This window comes from Schistocerca gregaria, chromosome 8 (assembly GCF_023897955.1).
Source record: "Schistocerca gregaria isolate iqSchGreg1 chromosome 8, iqSchGreg1.2, whole genome shotgun sequence".
NCBI classification, from domain to species: Eukaryota; Metazoa; Arthropoda; class Insecta; order Orthoptera; family Acrididae; genus Schistocerca; species Schistocerca gregaria.
Window position 1 is genome coordinate 245,277,455 of NC_064927.1, and position 20,104 is coordinate 245,297,558.

A 20,104-nucleotide genomic window follows, 5' to 3' on the forward strand; every position below is an offset into this window, starting at 1 on the left:
CTAAGGAAAAACATATTGTCATTTTACTGCTTTTTGTGATATTACCTTTATTCTCTGTGTGACACTCTGCGTGGATGTGGCAAAATCATCACAGTCTGAGGGCATATCAGAGTTTCAGCTCGTGACGGTACAGAAATCGAGTACTGAGAAGAAACTCTCGCAGTACTCCAGCCGCTTGCTATAGTCTGTCGTTTGGCTGCGTAGCGAACCTTGTGAATCAGAACGGTAACTTGTAATGGTAAAGGCTTCGGCACGGCACCCGGAATAGAAGTGCTGTTTCCGATTTGTTACTGCATTGGTTCTTGGCCACAAGTTTACCGCAGATGTTTATACGCAAATATCGAATTACATGTGAAGTATGTGTAATTCTGATTACCTCATCAACGACGAAATAGTTTTTAAAGTGTGAATATACGTCGGTAATATCCCGAAAGTGATGGATTGAAATATTACTGTGCGTCACCTCAGGGTCTGAAGAGGGACCTTCTGCTTGTTGACGCAATGCGATATCAGTGCTGCATGTTTCCGTGACTGTACATAATCCCTGAAGACGTAAGACTGCAGAAATAATCTGAGGTAACTGTTTTGTGGGGATGCGTATATACCTCTGGAATGCTTCCAAGGAGTCTGCGGCAGCGAATTCGTCCTTCATTTAAGGATGACTGGCGTTTCCGACAAATATCTGTAGTTGCAGACTTATGCTTATTAGCCATGACAGTTTTTCATACCGATATTTTATTGATATTCTAGGAGACGGAAACGAAGATTTTACAAATCATTTCAAACTTGTTTCGGAGACTTCAATGCATGGTTGAGACACCAGCACGAATTTTTCACTGATAATTACAGCTCAGCCTGGACAATTTCAGATCTAGATGAACGTTTATTATGACCTATTTCTGTGGACTATCGCGTAGAGCGCTGGACTGCAAAACAGCGTCGTGGTAGAGTGGGTTCTTGCGGGACTATTTCGCCTGTGAAATAAATGTTGTCGTCACACACGGCTTATCCTGGAAAAAGAGATACAGATTTTACACATCCAACAAAACAGACGTAAAGCCTATTCCGTTACTCCGCCATAAGACAAAGTTCCTGGTACTGACAGACAGACATTGTGTTGAACGGCTTATCCTGGAAAAAGAGATACAGATTTTACACATCCAACAAAACAGACGTAAAGCCTATTCCGTTACTCCGCCATAAGACAAAGTTCCTGGTACTGACAGACAGACATTGTGTTGAAATAACGATACGCCGACAGAAACTACTTGTGGCCGCAAAAATATAATACCGAATATGTGTGAGATACGGGCACTAAAATAGTGTGAAAACAAAGATAGGGCGAGAGAGTAATGAAAGAGGACAGGAGGAGGGAGAGGGGATGTGGGAAGTGGAGAGAAGAAGAGAGAATGATGTTGACTCTTTAGAGGTAAACCAATTTGTTACAGATACTGTGGCGTTTAGCGAGAAGCATGTCACTAAAACTTTGAAATATAACGACGAAGCATCTGCTTTTCTTTTCAGGAGAGGGTTGGTCGACAATAACAAGGAGGTGGTTTGTAGAATATTGGTGATTTCATAGGACGTAATGCTCGAGAATCTCAGTAATATTTATTAGTTCCAAAAAGAAATAATAGGAAACAATCTTTTTGACAGCCATGGATAAAATACACTCCTGGAAATGGAAAAAAGAACACATTGACACCGGTGTGTCAGACCCACCATACTTGCCCCGGACACTGCGAGAGGGCTGTACAAGCAATGATCACACGCACGGCACAGCGGACACACCAGGAACCGCGGTGTTGGCCGTCGAATGGCGCTAGCTGCGCAGCATTTGTGCACCGCCGCCGTCAGAGTCAGACAGTTTGCCGTGGCATACGGAGCTCCATCGCAGTCTTTAGCACTGGTAGCATGCCGCGACAGCGTGGACGTGATCCGTGTGTGCAGTTGACGGACTTTGAGCGAGGGCGTATAGTGTGCATGCGGGAGGCCGGGTGGACGTACCGCCGAATTGCTCTACACGTGGGGCGTGAGGTCTCCACAGTACATCGATGTTGTCGCCAGTGGTCGGCGGAAGGTGCACGTGCCCGTCGACCTGGGACCGGACCGCAGCGACGCACGGATGCACGCCAAGACCGTAGGATCCTACGCAGTGCCGTAGGGGACCGCACCGCCACTTCCCAGCAAATTAGGGACACTGTTGCTCCTGGGGTATCGGCGAGGACCATTCGCAACCGTCTCCATGAAGCTGGGCTACGGTCCCGCACACCGTTAGGCCGTCTTCCGCTCACGCCCCAACATCGTGCAGCCCGCCTCCAGTGGTGTCGCGACAGGCGTGAATGGAGGGACGAATGGAGACGTGTCGTCTTCAGCGATGAGAGTCGCTTCTGCCTTGTTGCCAATGATGGTCGTATGCGTGTTTGGCGCCGTGCAGGTGAGCGCCACAATCAGGACTGCAAACGACCGAGGCACACAGGGCCAACACCCGGCATCATGGTGTGGGGAGCGATCTCCTACACTGGCCGTACACCTCTGGTGATCGTCGAGGGGACACTGAATAGTGCACGGTACATCCAAACCGTCATCGAACCCGTCGTTCTACCATTCCTAGACCGGCAAGGGAACTTGCTGTTCCAACAGGACAATGCACGTCCGCATGTATCCCGTGCCACCCAACGTGCTCTAGAAGGTGTAAGTCAACTACCCTGGCCAGCAAGATCTCCGGATCTGTCCCCCATTGAGCATGTTTGGGACTGGATGAAGCGTCGTCTCACGTGGTCTGCACGTCCAGCACGAACGCTGGTCCAACTGAGACGCCAGGTGGAAATGGCATGGCAAGCCGTTCCACAGGACTACGTCCAGCATCTCTACGATCGTCTCCATGGGATAATAGCAGCCTGCATTGCTGCGAAAGGTGGATATACACTGTACTAGTGCCGACATTGTGCATGCTCTGTTGCCTGTGTCTATGTGCCTGTGGTTCTGTCAGTGTGATCATGTGATGTATGTGAACCCAGGAATGTGTCAATAAAGTTTCACCTTCCTGGGACAATGAATTCACGGTGTTCTTATTTCAATTTCCAGGAGTGTATTTGTTTTTGAATTTTTACAAGACGTAAGTGGATGATTTTAAAAACTTGACGACTGAGAAAACTCTGCAAAATGTCGTTAACATTATGTATTGATTAAATAAGCGCGGGATTAGCCGAGCGGTCTCGGGCTCCGCAGTCATGGACTGTGCGGCTGATCCCAGCGGAGTCCTCCCTCGGGCATGGGTGTGTGTGTTTGTTCTTAGAATAATTTAGGTTAAGTAGTGTGTGAGCTTACGGATTGATGACCTTAGCAGTTAAGTCCCATAAGATTTCACACACATGTGTGCATTTGAATTTTGATTAAAGAAACCTTTGTAGAATCAAATTACGAACAAGGATGTACAATACGAGCAGTGGTGAAGCTGACTTCTTAATGTGCATTTATAAAGGTTCTGCACTACTGAGAATCTTGAACTGAAAAAAACACTGATAGATTGTATTCGTCGCAATGGGAGAATCAATACTGAGCTGGGTCTTTGATGAACTGAAACAGCACTAGGTGTAACAGTTTCGTTCACTGTACAGTCCACTTCACTTGCGGGCAGCGTTAGACAAAGCGCCCAATTGGAGATTCAGATACTGTCGCTCCTCGGTTGTCCCAGGCACATGTTTTCCAGCAAGCCGGAGGTGCGACTGGCGACCGATCTCCTGCTGAATATCAATAAGCAGCTGCTGCTCGGCTGGCACTTGGCGTTGCGCTGCGAACCACGATTCCGCGACGAGCTTAACTTCCGCTCTTCGTTTGCTCTTGCAAGTGCTATTTTTGCAGTTTTCGACCTATACACCGTTTTGGCAAAGCGGAAAATTAAGATTGGAATGCAAGACTCCGTCGACAACTAGGTAATTAGAGAAAAAGCGTATGTCCAGACTAGACCCGGATTTGACTGAAAATCGGCCGTGATCTTTCCAGAGATAGTACCCCAGCGTTCATACACACTGATTTTTGGCAGCACGAGAAGCACAAATCTATATGGACGTAAGAAGTTTGAAATCTGCCTCTTCAATATGCGAGTGCACCGTTTTAAGTACTGTGTCACCGCATTAGTGATGTCGATACGGCGTAATTGGCGTAATCATATATCGTATTTAACCTAGTTCGTACAAAAATTACCCTGTATTTGTTTAGACGAGTCAGTGATACACAACAAACCGGCGGCAGATTACAAAGTGATTTTACAGTGTGTAGTGAATTATCAGATTGTTAACTTTCTGTGATTCGTTTGTCGAATTTAATTCTAAATGTGCAGTCCGACTACACACAGAACGAAGGAGATCAGAAGTCGCTTAGAAGTTCAGTATACAACATTATAAACTAATCTTTTTTGCTGTATGGTGCTGAATGCTGCCCAGTAACACGGGGAAAAGAGTATGTCTTGCAGTGAGGTGGAAACACAAGGGTTATCCTGAAAAAAGAGATTTAGATTTACCATACCCAGCTAGACAAACGTAAGGCTGGTTCCCTTACTTCACCACAAGAAAAAAATTCCGCTATTCACGGACAGACATTGTCTTGAAGTAACGATATGCCGTCAGGAAATGTTTCTTGTCGCAAAAATATAATATGCTTAAATCGCAAATCGAGTATATATGAGATGCGGGCACTAAAATAACGTGGAAACAAAGATAGGGCGAGAGAGTGATGGAGGAGGCCAGGAGGATAGGGAGGGAGGGAGGGAAGGAGGGAGGGAGAAATATATATATATATATATATATATATATATATATATATATATATATATATAGAGAGAGAGAGAGAGAGAGAGAGAGAGAGAGAGAGAGAGAGAATGATATTGACTCTTTGGAGTTAAAGAGATGCTGTGGGGTTTAGCGACGAAGTATGTCGCTAAAACTTTGAAATATATTGAAGAATCATCATCTCTTCTCTTAAGGAGAGGACTATGACGGTTGTAACCCAAAAAATAATTTCGCAGGTTACATGAAATGGCAACAATCACGGTTCGCCGTGTCAGCTCACATTTTCATTTACCTTTATAGATACACACGGTGGGCAAAATAGAACTTACCAGAAAAGTGTTTTCGGCATTTGACGGTAATGCCATCTTAACAGTAAAGACATCATTGGAAATCATTCGAACTCAGCCTGAATACTAGAACTCCATGCCTGATAGGAAGTGGAGCCAAATCGAAACACGGTTGGGCTGTTAAAGTGGGAATTAAACGGTCATCGTTTCAAAACACTATCATTTTTACTCCTAAAAATTATCTGCACTTGTGGTTTGTCAGTATTGGTATTTGGTGCGCAATTTCCAGGTAGTTGGATTCTGGCCGCCCTGTACTGCACTAAATGGAAAGGAAACAGTACCTTTACTGATGGGCAGAAGTCCAGAGAAGGGCACATAGTCGCTGTTATGAATGCTATCATATTATTTCGTTATTTCTTAATTCGATACGTTCCTACTAGTTCCGAGCACGTTTTGCTCAGTGTAAGGCGATTTTATTGCATAAATAGAAAAGAAAATTTACTGATACAATCTAAAATTATGTATTTTATAATCTACAAAGTAAAAACGATTTGATCAAGATTGTATTCGCTATAATTTTTAAATTAGGAAATAGTATTAAATTTTTTCAGTATCTTTTATTTTCTTGTGTCTTAAATAAAACCGCCTGACAATGAACAAAGCCGGCCGAGGTGGCCGAGCGGTTCTAGGCGCTACAGTCGCAGGTTCGAATCCTGCCTCGGGCATGGATGTGTGTGATGTCCTTAGGTTAGTTAGCTTTAAGTATTCTAAGTTCTAGGGGACTGATGGCCTCAGAAGTTAAGTCCCATAGTGCTCAAAGCCATTTGAACCATTTGAACCATGAGCTAAACAAGCTCGAAACGACGAAATACTTATACAGCTGAACAAAACAAGTAATTTAAGCTTGAATTTGTACAAGGTGGTCATAAACAGTCTGAAAAGAATGTCCGGATGTTGCAGGGTAGGCTATGCTGAGATATACGTGTTAAGAAGAAATTAGATACATTATGTAGTTTCCAAGTCAATTAGCGTTGAAGTTAGCCGATCAGGTGTTTGCGCCCGCAAATTCGAGGTCAAGTGGCCCACCAAATACAATTAGCGTCAGTTGTTCTCATAGTGGAGTTGCTAGCGTACTAAACTGCTCATCTTTGGGTCGGGTTCGGTCCTTACTATAGCCCCGTCTCCAATTTTCGTACCGTTCTCTTATTGAATTTTAGGAAACCAAACGAAGAACACGTTTGGTGGTATAGTCTCTGGCGGGCTGCTGGAATTTGGGTGCGCAGCAGTCCGATTGGGTAACTTAACTACTAATTAGCTCGGAAACGGTACAACGCATCGAATTCTTTTCTTAGTAACTATTTCACCGCACAAGCTATACAGCAACAAACAGTTTCTGACCACCCTGTATACAGTCTGTGGTGTCACCGCCAGACACCACACTTGCTAGGTGATAGCCTATAAATCCACCGCGGTCCGTTAGTATACGTCGGACCCGCGATGTCGCCACTATCAGTGATTGCAGACCGAGCGCCGCCACACGGCAGGTCTAGTCTAGAGAGACTCCCTAGCACTCGCCCCAGTTGTACAGCCGACTTTGCTAGCGATGGTTCACTGTCTACATACGTTCTCATTTGCAGAGACGACAGTTTAGCATACCCTTCAGCTACGTCATTTGCTACGACTTAGCAAGGCGCCATATTCAGTTACTATAATTACTGTCTTCAAGAATGTATTCTGAACAGATAATATTGTGAATCATGTACCGTCAAGAGCGACGTTCATCATTAATGGATTAAAGTTAAGTATCAAACTAATTACGTACGCTTTCTGAATTCACATTCCTTGTCATGTTCCAGACCTCACGTCAGTATTGTTCTTCCCTCCTCACGCCAGCCTGCGTGAACTAAAACGCGTGCATTTCGGCCTCCACTCGTAACACGGTGTTGGCTCTTCTGTTAACACAAAACAGTCAACGGCTGACGAAGTTCAGTTTAGAATAATAGCTTAACCTCTCAGTAATGTCTTTTCGTATAGAGTAAGAGTGAAATCCTGTACTAATGACTTCATCAGCCATATATTTGAGTTTAATCGGCCGACAGTAAAGCTGACGCTGTGGGCGATCACAGAAACTGGGGCTCCAGCAAGCCGAAACGTTTCAGTGAGCCGCAGTCTTACAGTTCTACCCTACTGCCGTCGGTGCGTGTATGTAAATGTGTCTCCGGTGTGTCTAGCCGAGCGTGCCATAGGCGCGCACTGCTCTCCAGACGAGGCGAGTCTGAAGGCCGGCCCGCCGTGGGCGGCGGTGAAAGTGCCTGCAGCCCGGCTCCGCTCGCTGGCTGCTCCATGCTCAGCACGCTCTTGCGTCATTGGCGCATCTCCGCGGCCGCGGTGCGGTGTGTGTACCCCCGTCACCGTTCGTCCCCAGTCGTCAGTCTGCTCCTGAAGTGGCGCAGCCTGGCAGCGGCGCGTGGCGCCTTCACCTGCTCTTTACGCCTGCACTGGTGGTTACGAATACACCTTCCAGGTTGCAGCGTGCTGAGGTGCCAACGACTGCCGCGGGCAAACTCCACTCCGCAGGCAGTTGTGGTAATGCACTGTAGTATGGGCCACGACCCCCTAGGCAGTTCAGCGCTTACCGTTGCTAACTGCGAATAGGGAAGAACTGCGTTCGATTCTCATGGGAGATAAGGAAAGAATAGGTACTTTATTTCAGTTTCTATAATAAAATGTTAGATCACCAATAACTTTAATTTTTGCACACACTCCTTGGCCTTTAAACCATACAGCGACGGACTCAGACTCATTTATTTTAGAATGATTCCTGGTCCTCACTACAAATGGCATATTAGAAGTGAAATACGACCGACCCATGTTCCGGCTGTACACCTTGTTTACTTGAAAGGTGCGATAAGCAATGAAATCTGTGTTAGTGAAAGTCTCCAGTCCTGCAACGGCGTTCACTGTATCTCCAGGATACCGCAGTGTAGCAGCAGCCAACCAACCATTACTATGTTTAGTTGTATCTTTCTGCCCCAGTGTAAAATTCAGAACATGTGCCCAAAACACAGACGGCCCTCGCTGAAAGACTTGCGCAGGGGACACATGTCCGAAATCGACCCTGCACAAGTTGGAAATTTGGAAATTTGTGCTAAGTTTCTATGGGACCAAACTTTTGAGGACATCGGTCTCTTGGTATACACATTACTTAACCTAACTCAAAGTAACTTATGCTAAGGATAACACACACACACCCACGCCAGAGGGAGGGCACGAACCTCCTACGAGGCGAGCTGCGCGAACAGTGACAAGGTGCCTGAGACCGCGCCGGCTACCCTGCGTGGCCCGGGCATGTTGTTCAAGCTATATGATAGGCTAACTAAAACTAAACTCTGCGGTTAGTCACGAAGGACTGTGGAGGCATTGTGTTGTGAATCACTTAACGCTTTACTACTGAAATTTCTAGAGAGTACACTTGGACAAGGGTTGTGCAACCGATTACATGCTGCCGTACATGTCTTTCGCGAAATGACGACAACCAGAAAATCCGAAAAATTTGAAGTAAAACGGTGGTTTACCGACAAATGGAGGACCAGATATTGGTGCCGGAAGTACCACCCGCCACACACCGTGTAGATGTAGATGTATATGGAACCGGTTCCAGTTTCCTTTGAATGTAATTATAATTACCATGTCTGACCAACATTTGCCCTACTGACGCAGTAAGAGACTGAAGCCCATAGACACGGTTAAGCGTCGGGCGCAGTTTAAGATGACGTTGAATATCCGTATATTTTACTACTGTCAGTGACCAAAGCATTTCTCCACCGTTCCGAAGCGATGAAAATCATTGATTGCCTGGTAGAGGGTATAAGAGGGGTAGCTCAGTATCCTCCACTCACAGCGTCACGGTTCGCATCTGAGAGTGATCAGGTGTTATCGTGCCAGAAAGGAACCTTGGATATTAATCTGCTTAGTATTCGTGCTCACTTGTGACGCGTGTGTTCCACCCTCTTTGAGGAGCAGCGTTATATCGCCATTACTACAGTACCATATTTACCAGATATTCCCACTGTCGTAGTTGTGTCATATTATGACATCTGTCACTCATCTCATGTTTAAATTTGCTATGGTTTCCCTTAATTTGTTTATGGCAGCTGCTGAGAGCGTTGCTTCGAAAAGGACGCTTTCCTAGATTTCGCTTCATCTTTAAGGACCTCGTAGGTGCCTTGATCTTGAGTGATAGACTGCCTGCATTTACGGAAACCGTAGCAAAACTAGGGACGGTTACAGTTGAGGCTCACATCGGAATTGGATGCCGTTCAGTTCGACACATTGTGAAACTAACCATCCGAGCATTCCAGTAGAGTGACAAACAGAAATTACGAAAAATTAGAGTCCCGATAGTCCTACGTATATTTCACATCCTCTCAAATACAAGACCTTTGTAATCAGTGCACCCATTTCTTGGCAAGGAGGTATTACACGAAGTGTCTGCTAATTTCTTACAATATTCCCCCTAAGCGTCAGCTTTTACATAAATTTCGTTGGTCTTTTCAAGGCAGGAAATCTATCATATCAGGAAAAAAATTAATAAAAAATAACCTCGTAAATTTTTAACCTGGTCAGGTGATCGAGAACGTAGATGGGTGGAGTGGGATAGAGGCGCGAAGGGCAAACTGACCTTCACACAGCGAAACAGACTGTCAGATCTCGTTGTTACTGAAGGGTATTTCCCGCGTGTGGTGTGAATTCTTTCGAATAGATAGTTCTGGTTATAATAAAATGAACGATGGTTTGAGTTATAAATCACGTCATTGTTTTGATCATAAATCGTTCAGATAGGGACAGAAAACCAGATCAGGATTCACGGAATCAAATATTCAGCCAAGCTGCTGAACGAAATGATACAAAGAACAGAGTGGCCGAATGGGGATTTCAAACTCTCTCCTCCAGAACATGAAATTTATTTTCCTTCTACTGGTAAACATATTAATTTGGCAAAACTTGGCTCATACTAAAAGAGAGTCTCTGCAAAAGCCTTTCCAGCCCGAGCGACACGTTCCGAGTTCTTTACGGAGTGGTCGGAACGGGATCAAGGTCTACCGGTGCGGCTCCTCGTAAACCGACCAAGGAGGACCCACTCTGCAGCGCGTCCGGCGTCTTCAGCTGACCGTGTAGTTTGCTGAAGGTGAGGCTGATAACAAAGCTCGTAGCTGAAGCTCCATTCTTATCCTGCCCTGTTGTTCTGGAGAACATGACTTGCAAACTGTGACTTTGTCAGATAAATGACGTACAATGCTTTAAATAAAATTTGCTGTAAATTAACCGGACAGTACTTTATCCACGATTTGACTGAAAAGTTCTAGGAAACTGATGACCTTAAATGTTAAGTCCCATAGTGCTCAGAGCCGTTTGAACCACTATTAATGACTTCCTGCTCTGTAAAAAACATATTCTTTTTTGCTAGCTGGTAGGGCAGTAGCCAAAGTAGAATTCACTGGTACTGTATAAACGGCCGAAAAGGCACGAATCATGGGAATGCACCATAGCCAACAGTTCCTTGCATGTTCCATTCAAGATATACAGATTCTATAGACTGTTTCGTAAAGTAAGTCAATCCCTTGGCAGAAATACTTATCTTCACGGCTGAAGGGCTTGGTTCAGGTCGATGACGGAGCTTTCTAATTTACAGTATTCTTACTGTCGTTACAACGTTGCAACCTGACTCTCGCCATGTAGCGCAACATAAAACTCAAATTTGGAGTCCACGTTATCGCAAATGTAATTGAACGGAAAAATAGAGTAAAATTTTTAGCGGGACATGCTATTTTGTTACGTGAATCCAGTTAGAGTATTATTTAATGAAACTTCATGCTATAGGAAATCAGAAATACAAGTGAAAGTTGCAGCATTTTTCGTCTAATAGCCTTGGTATTGACATTTAAAGGATTCTATTGCTGCTGGAAATTTCGGGAAACAAGTGAAAAAGGGAGTATTACTCGATGGGCTATACAAGGAAAAAAGTGGACAATGGCAAAAGTTCTTTATCAAAGAACAGACATTTACGATATTTTGTGTATAGAAACAAGATGTGACCAGACAATAGTTAGAGTATTTCGGTTATTAATCATCTGTTGAGTGTTTTGATAACGAGAACCCTTGACGTCCAGGGGCTCGTTAGAAAGTAACCTTTGGGTGTTTTGGAACGCCGACTTCGTGCCAGGCCTCACCGGCCGACATCGATACCTCTCCTCAGTGCAGCACTCCGTAAAGAATGGACTGCCATTCCCCAAGAAACCTTCCAGCACCTGATTGAACGTATGCCTGCAAGAGTGGAAGCTGTCATGAAGGCTAAGGGTGGGCCAACACCATACTGAATTCCAGCATTACTGATGGAGGGCACTACGAACTTGTAAGTCATTTTCAGCCAGGTGTCCGGATACTTTTGATCACATAAATTATATAAGTTGCTAGTTTCTGTGGGAAATATAAAATTACGATACGCAACTTCAGCAGGCTAGAGGTTTTCTGATATCTTACATGTTGTCTCATAGAGAAAACAGAAGAGCAACGGTAAAGAATATGCCGGCGAGTAACGGCGCAAACAGTCGCTGCAGAAGTATAAATATAGCGGTGATCCATCCTCCGGTAGGTTTATGTAAGTACTCGCACCGCAGCGGTTCCTCGTCTCTGTTCTTGCAGCAAAGGAAGCAAATGAAGCTCCCGAAACGGAGGAGGTGGGATTAGCCGTGCCGGTGGCTGTTTGCAGAGATGACGACCAGGCTACTTAGGAGGCGCGACCCCACCGCATCTCGGCGCGAATTGGCGCGCCGTCAGCGGATGGCGCGCGCCGCGTTAGCGAGACCTGGCCAAGGACGGCGGTCAGCTCGACATAGCAGCCGCATCACTCACTCTTCCGTCGCCAACAGCGTCTCTCCGTACCAAGGGTTTGGAACGCAGACGCTGCAAATGAGGTGCCTCCATCTCCGATGGAGGCTCGATCGTGATCAGTTGTTGCATACTGTCCATCACTAAGTGGTCGGCGTACCTGTTTACTTAGACAATGGCTTCCGTTCCTATTAGGTCTACAAACTTGCTTCCGTCGTTCCGCAGCAGATGGCAGCAGAAGCAGGTGGTAGGTCGTGAGTAACATACAATTAGGCGTTGTTAAACATAACGCCAGCAGAATATTAGTCGATCTGTGATTGCATCATAAAGTTATTCTCGATTGAATACGTCAGCTTACGACCCCAGTTCTTGTCATTTGTGGGAAGTTTTAATTTTCTGCTTTAACACGAAGAAATTTGTTGCCGAGGATTATAAAACGTTGGGTAAACCCTATAGTGACGCACCTATTGGTGAAAGAAGGCGCAGTGAACGGTTTGAACGCTTCCAGAACTGTGATTCTCACGTCGAAGACCGGCATGGTGGTGGAAGAGAGAAGGTTTTCAAAGCTACTGAAACCGACGAAAATTATCACCGGCCATTATCGAAGGCAGTACCCCAGTACTGATATACAAACTGCCTCAATATAGCGTTAGACATGAAAAGGTGAACTTGCAACATGGCAGTTATCGACCACATGTCGCAAAAACCGTCGGAACATACTTCGAAGCGAAACTTCCTGTCAGATTAAAACTGTGTGCCGAAACGAGACTCGAACTCGTGACCTTTGCCTCTCGCGGGCAAGTGCTCTACCAACTGAGCTACCTAAGCACGACTCACGCCCCCTCCTCACAGCAGGAGAGCTTTTGTGAAGTTTGAAAAATAGGAGACGAAGTATCGGCTGAAGTAAAGCTGTGAGGACGAGGCGTAAGTCGTGTTTGGGTAGCTCGGTTGCACGCCGGCACGGTAGCTCAGCGTGTTCGGTCAGACGGCTAGCTGACCTCTGTAATAAAGAGAACTGAGCCAACCGCTCAACACTTACCTTGAATGAGTGTCTTGGGGCATCCGCCCCGAGCTAATGCAACGAACAAAATCGAACAAAATGAGAACAATTAAAAAAAAAAAAAAAGTTGGTTGATCCCTTGCTCGCGAAAGGGAAAGGTCCAGAGTTCGAGTCTCGGCCCGGCACACAGTTTTAATCTGCCAGGAAGTTTCATATCAGCGCACACTCTTAGCGCACACTCCGCTGCAGAGTTAAAAATACTTGGATACTTGGAGACGTTGAAATGGGAAGTTCTGCCCTACCTGCTGTATTCTCCTGACATTACTCTCTCTCTGTCCACCTCTTTTTTTCGGTCATTGGCACACGGCCTGGCTGTCCAGCGCCTCCGGTCATACGAAGAAGTGCAAAATAGGGTCGATTCGTGGATCTGCTCAAAAGAGCTCCACTTCATTCGCCGCGATGTTCTTGTGTCGCCCGAAAATGAGAGAAAACAGTGGGCAGCGATAGACAATATTTTGTATCGCAAATTTTTTGTAAGTTTTTCGCAATAATTTCTCCAACACCGAGAAAAAAAAACGTGAAAGCAAAGTTGTATACAAAATAATTCCAGGTAGCAACCTCGAGTTTTCCTATAGTTACTATGTCTGGATTAAGATCTGTAATGTCGAACGATGTTAGCTAAAGACCTGATGGGAAATACACCCAATGAGACTGATATCAAACCGAGCTAGGTGGCGCAGTGGTTAGCACACTGGACTCGCATTCGGGAGGGCGACGGTTCAATCCCGCGTCCGGTCATCCTGATTTAGGTTTTCCGTGATTTCCCTAAAATCGCTCCAGGTAAATTCCGGGATGGTTCCTTCGAAGGGCACGGCCGACTTCCTTCCCGTCCTTCCCTAATCCGATGAGACTGACGACCTCGCTGTTTGGTCTCTTCCCCCCAAACAGCCCCAACTGATGTCAAGTGTACCGAAGTGACGCTGATTTGTAGGGTGTAGCTCAGACTACGACCCACACATTTAATTATTCGTCTATCATTCGGACCGCTGGTATGGTTTAGGTATACTTACAGTATGCATCAAAAAGTTACGATGAAACTTCCAGGGCACTTTTATCACACGCAGAGGAGTGATTATGTTACATTGGCATCTGTCCAATAACTAATAATCTACGGGAGTTCGAAATATACGATGTCTTCCAAAGTTTTGTATCAAACGCCTGGGTGGTATAGATTACCTCACGGCGAACAAATTTTGTTATAGACAAACAGTTAGCTGACGCTACCCGGCCACGCTAGGCGTCCTGTCGTATTGGTGATGCCCTGAAAGGCTGCAAGGCATAGCCACTCTGCGGTGTGTGTGTGTGTGTGTGTGTGTGTGTGTGTGTCTGTGTGTGTGTGTCTGAGAGTGTGTGTGTGTGTGTCTTTATGTGTGTTCTGCCTACAATCCAGTCAACTGCTCCGTATGAAAGTGAGCAGGTCCAGCAAAATTAACGTTCCTGATTCGCACCTAAAATATCTTCCTCCGCTTAGAGACTCGTACTCTTACGGTTTTCTTGTTGGCAATCACTCCATCATTTTACTGGAGTCGGTGGCACGCAGCACAAATGGTTAGTAGATCCCTAGTAATTTGGTGAAATCTTGTCGTACAAGGGCCGGAGAATACTAAAGCATGTCTAGTGTCACCGGAAAGTGTCAACGAACATTTTGTCTCGAACAAAAATTGCTCTCCATGACATGATCTATCACCACTATGCGTCTGATGCGAAGACTTCGGAACTCAATGTATGTACCATGTAAAACACTCAGGAACACAAGGTAGAAGCATAATATACGAAGCTCTTTCGTACATGTGATTTTCAAAACGCCTTACATTAGACATTTTGATATGAAACCATCACAAGCTGCTAAATAATTTTTATTGTTCTCCAAAAAGCGTCGAAATTAAAGTTATCGTCTGGAAGATGCAAAAAAAATATTCATGTAGTATACCACACATTCACAACTTGAAAAATGTATTGAATTACTATTTAACACCGTGTTACTTAATATATTTTAAAAATGTTGGCATGTGGTACAAGCCATAAAAAAATTAAAGTATTCCAGACGACGAGTTTGAACTCGAAACTTTTCAAAGAATGATAAGAAAATTATCAACTTGTGGTCGATAAAAAACAACATCTCTTTTGTAGCAGTCAAATAACACAGCATAAGGATTTTATGGCTTCATTTTAGGATTAATAAATGCTTAAACCAACAGTTACATTGAATCCTGGATAAGGTGGCTTATCCCTGGAGTAATATGTGTAGTTTCGCATACTTCACAGCACACGCACGAAGACAAAGACGAAGATTTCGATATACAACATCATACAGATATCCTTACGAATATAGTTTAGTATGTTTAGGTTGAGAGAACATGGCGCCCAGGGAGCTCGTCCACGTCTCCCTATCCCTCTGTTGCAGAACTGATATTGAGAAGCCGACGGTAATTACAATTTAGCCAGAGGTAAGAATGAAAGAAACAGTTTCATGTGGGAATATAGAGCGTTTCGTTCCTGCTTTTTGTCAAGTCTGATATGTCATGTAGAGTTGTAGAATATGGATTTTCGATATAGACCACTTCCAGATTCACATTAATATATTTTATTCTTCTTCAAGTGAGTTATGTGTAGTCACTGCCTAGTGGTACCTTTTTGTTACGCCCTGTAGAGGAATACCGAGTGAGCAGTCATGTAAACCGTCTGATGAAATAATCGATTCAAGTAGTGAGGACCTTTGTATATTTACCTCTGACTCACTTCATAATGGTTCGCTACGCAAATTTTGCTTCCACTATATTCATGAACAGGCTTCTTTCAGGCCAAGCATTATGACATATTGTGCATTAGTACACTTTCATCCTAGATTTCACTAGTATTTTCCATCAACAATAGGGAGCCAAAGTAGGAATCGGTTGGATAGGGCGCATTCCGAGACATCGAGGAATGTTCGGTTTAGTATCGGAGGAAAGTGTGTATAGATAAACTGTAGAGGCGATGAATACAGTAAACAGGTTCAGAAGGATGTAGGTTGTAGAACTTGAAGATGAAGAGACCTACACAGGGTAGAGCAGCATGGAAAATTGCACCAACAACCACAAAAAATTATAATAACTGTCATTAAGTTCCTGTTTACAAAATTATTTTGAACGAAGTCGTCCTTCTATTTCTAGGAAGTCGCATTTTTGTGCATATATGCAGTAGGGATAAAGAGACAGATTCATTGCACACATCACGTCACTTATCTGAACCCACGCGACTAAAAAGACTCTCTAGGGTCGGTGACAGTATCGGATAACTTTGTAAATCAAACTCACGTATATTCCATCAGCATGAAAGCGTCTCGTTGTCTCTTAAGCCCTCTTTTTGTTGTTGAGAGAAATACAAAATATTACGAAGTGAATACACAGATAGTTATTAACTTGTTGAAGACCTCTCCGAGAAGAAAGAATGAGGAAAGAGAAAAGAGTGATGGGATGGTGGGAGAAGCAATGCTATCGCAGAATCTGTGTACGCATGCAAATTGCTTACGTGGAGCCGTACCGCACGCTACGCCCAATTAGTCGGCCTTATCAGGCGGTGTCCACTGAGGCAGCGGCGGCGCCTGGTACGGCTGGCTCCTTAAGGAAGGCGTCCTACGCGTCTGCAGAATGCCAGCAAACAGCCATCTGCGTGGCTTTGGAGCTGCAGGGAATACCGAATATCTTAAAGCAAGGTCGAGATGGATCCCGTTCCGACCGGTTGGGAGCTTACTCCTTTCATGTAGCTTTGTATACGGAGAAGAGGGCACCGCAGCTCCATCCCTTTTTTGCACAGTTCGCCAACACTTATGATGAGGTCGGAAGGTTAGTGAGCGAAATAGAGTTCGAATATGCAGTTTATTTCAACTTCTCATTCGTATTTTCGTCGCTTTTTGTACTTCGCTCTTACCAAATCCAATGGCTTGCACATGATATCATGGAGAATATTATTAACTGTATGGAAAGTCGTCAACACACAGCAAATTGTATATAACAATCCATCGGCACACACAACAAAAGAAAACACACAATCTCTAAGTAGGCTGTTTAGGTTTTTTTATTGGTAACGCCACGTAGTGCTCTATATGAAAATCACTGACTGAGCTGTGTGCAGTCTGTGGCTGGTTTGCATTGTTGTTTGCTATTGTAGTTGGGCAGCTGGATGTGAACAGCGCGTAGCGTTGTGCAGTTTGAGGTGAGCCGCCAGCAGTGGTGGATGTGGGGAGAGAGATGGCGGAGTTTTGAGAGCGGACAATCTGCACGTGTGTCCATCAGAGAGAGTAAATTTGTAAGACTGGATGTCGTGAACTGATATATATATATATATATATATATATATATATATATATATATATATATATATATATATATATAATGACTTTTGAACACTGTTAAGGTAAATACATTGTTTGTTCTCTATCAAAATCTTTCATTTGCTAACTATTCCTATCAGTAGGTAGTGCCTTCAGTAGTTTGAATCTTTTATTTAGCTGGCAGTAGTGGCGCTCGCTGTACTGCAGTTGTTCGCGTAACGAAGATTTTTGGTGAGGTAAGTGATTTGTGAACGGTATAGTTAATGTTAGTCGGGGCCATTCTTTTGTAGGGATTATTGAAAGTCAGATTGCGTTGCGCTAAAAATATTGTGTGTCAGTTTAGTGTTCATCAGAATAGGTAAAGAGCGAAATGTCTGAGTACTTTCAGTTCTGCTCAGCTGTTTGAAAATCAAATAATGTAAGAGGTTTATCAGCACAGGGGACGTTTCAAATCCCATGCAGATAAAGAACGCAGAGACACACCTTAAGGCACAAAAATTAATGTATAAATTAATTAATTTATTGTAATTACACTCAATTATTTAGAGTGCGATGAAACGTAAGAAACATTTTAATGTTTTGAATTATAGAGATACATTCAGAATTATCGAAGACTAGGAACGTCGAAATATGCTACATCAGCTGTCATTGAGTACTAAACTTTTTACGTCTTTCCTGTGAAAGCTTTAATTGATATGTGCAGTATGCTCGGTGGCTATTATACTGTAAATGACTTCTTACGTAATCGATTATTTTCGTACAGATACATTTTTACAACTGAGGGTCATCAAAAGGTGTAGCAGCTTCTCGCATTTATCTGCGATGACAGTTGTCGAAATTTCACCCCCGCTTGACACAACAATTCCGCTAGAGTCGCACTCTACTACTGTCGTCTTATTTGCAAGTTGGGAGTGAAACTGCTTTATTTGCGAGATTACACACTGTCACAGCTTGAACAACCAGTTGGACTGGAAATAGTTAAACTCTTTTCAGTAATCTTACTGGTAACGAAAAGACGTTGGTATCAGATAAGTACAGCTCCTCGTCAGCTGTGACAATCTCCTGCGTTACTGGGCCCGTCCCAGGCCTTTCTTCGCAACCACTATTACTCATCCTGTCTAACACACCGTCCTATAAGTTGCCCCGTGTAGAGTATTTGACAACTTGTATCATTTATTTGCTAATAAACCAAAAGTATTCCTTGAGGGTATTTACCATGGCATGTCTTCTTCCTGTGTACTGGATCCATTTCCTTAGCAAATTCCTAGATGTGCTCTAATGTACGATCGAATGCAGGTCTGCGCAAAGATTTTTCGGACGGAGACGTTCGTTACTGGATCCAACATGATGTTCCCATTGTACGTTTGTCACTCCGGTAAATTTCTGTTATACAGTATTATTAACAGTAGCAAAAATATTCACTTTTTCCGTTTTTTTGCCTAATATGCATCACACTGTTAGCGCATATATCCCTAGATGAGGTATTTATAGCTTTATTACGAAACGGATTCGCATTTCGCAAATATTGGTTGACTTCAGCTTCAGCGATCACCTTAACCACTTCGGTTATCCAATCACGCCTCCAGGACCGACCCAAACGTCGACACGTCGCGGAGTCCACAACCAGTACGTTCGCACGTTTTGCAATTCCCTTTAGTATCATTTTAACATGTCGAAACATGAACACATCCCTGATGGTTACGATGTCTCTGGTTGTAAATGTCCATCGGAGCAGTGTCTGTTCCTTCAGGCGTGCGTCATAATGTAATATACAGACGCTCTATAAATTGATTGTAGCTATCAGTGGTGTAGCTTTTAACAGAATATGTTGTAATGGTCTCTTAGGGATTGCTTTGAGATCATTATTTAGCAGTATATTCCCACTTTGGGAAAAACGAAAAAAATTTTCAATATTGATATGACGATGACTTTCATACGAGAAATAAAGATTCTCGACCACTCTGTCATTTATAGACACATTCATCACACTTTGATTTTGTTTGTTTCTCGTTCGTATTCTCTATTTAATGTGAGTTTAGAAGCAGACGTGGTATGTCAGTTATTTTCCAATATAAACACAGTAGCAGTTGTCTTAAAACCCAGAGCAAGGCCCAAGATGGCACTAGAGCCCTCGATGACTATTTTACGAGATGTCTAGCACGCAAGAGAAAATTATCAGTTTCTGCCGATGGCTGTCACCAGTTCCGACTGGCCCTCGGCACGGGAACCCCAAGACGTGAAGCTCGCTCACTTGTCGAGCAGCCGCGTTCGTCACCGCTACGAGCAGAGTACTCACCAGCCACAGTTTGGCGGCGCTGACCGGCTCCATGGTCGGTGATCGCTGGCAGTGCTCGCTGGGTGTGTGTCTTCACCTCCTAGTCATGCTGGAGCCCACGACGCGCCGGCGCAGAGTGCAGAGCGTGTGCTGGAGTTGCCGGAGAGAGCTGTCGGCGTGGAGGCTGCGTGCGTGGGCGGCGTGTGCGCGCGTGCGAGTGCGAGATGGGCGGGCGCCGCAGGGAGCACTGGAGACGTGCGGCGGGCCGCGCGGCCTCTTTATAAAGTGCGCCCGCGCCGGCGCGCCCTCCCATTGGCGGAGCGGCGCATCTCCGCGCGGAGGATCTCTCCTCCTCCCGCCGCGCCGCCGCGGCTCCACCTCTCGGTCGCGCTCGGCCCTGCCGTCGCCCTCCGAGGCGCCCGCAGACGCCCCCGGGAGCACCGGAGCCGATTTCCGGTTCAAGGTCGCGACCGCCGCTACCGCAGGCTGCCT

General features: G+C 44.8%; 1 protein-coding gene across 28 annotated transcripts in view; it reads right to left on the minus strand.

The window, feature by feature from the left end:
- The window catches only part of LOC126283983 (collagen alpha-2(IV) chain-like), a 164,515-nt gene extending 144,657 nt beyond the window's left edge, over nt 1-19,858 (minus strand). For all 28 annotated transcript variants that reach the window (XM_049982465.1, XM_049982458.1, XM_049982477.1 and 25 more), the window contains exon 1: nt 19,634-19,858. In XM_049982465.1, the coding sequence (XP_049838422.1) occupies nt 19,634-19,666 (33 nt within the window). In that variant the 5' untranslated portion in view covers nt 19,667-19,858. The remainder of the gene's footprint in view (nt 1-19,633) is intronic.
- Nucleotides 19,859-20,104: the final 246 nt, after the last annotated feature.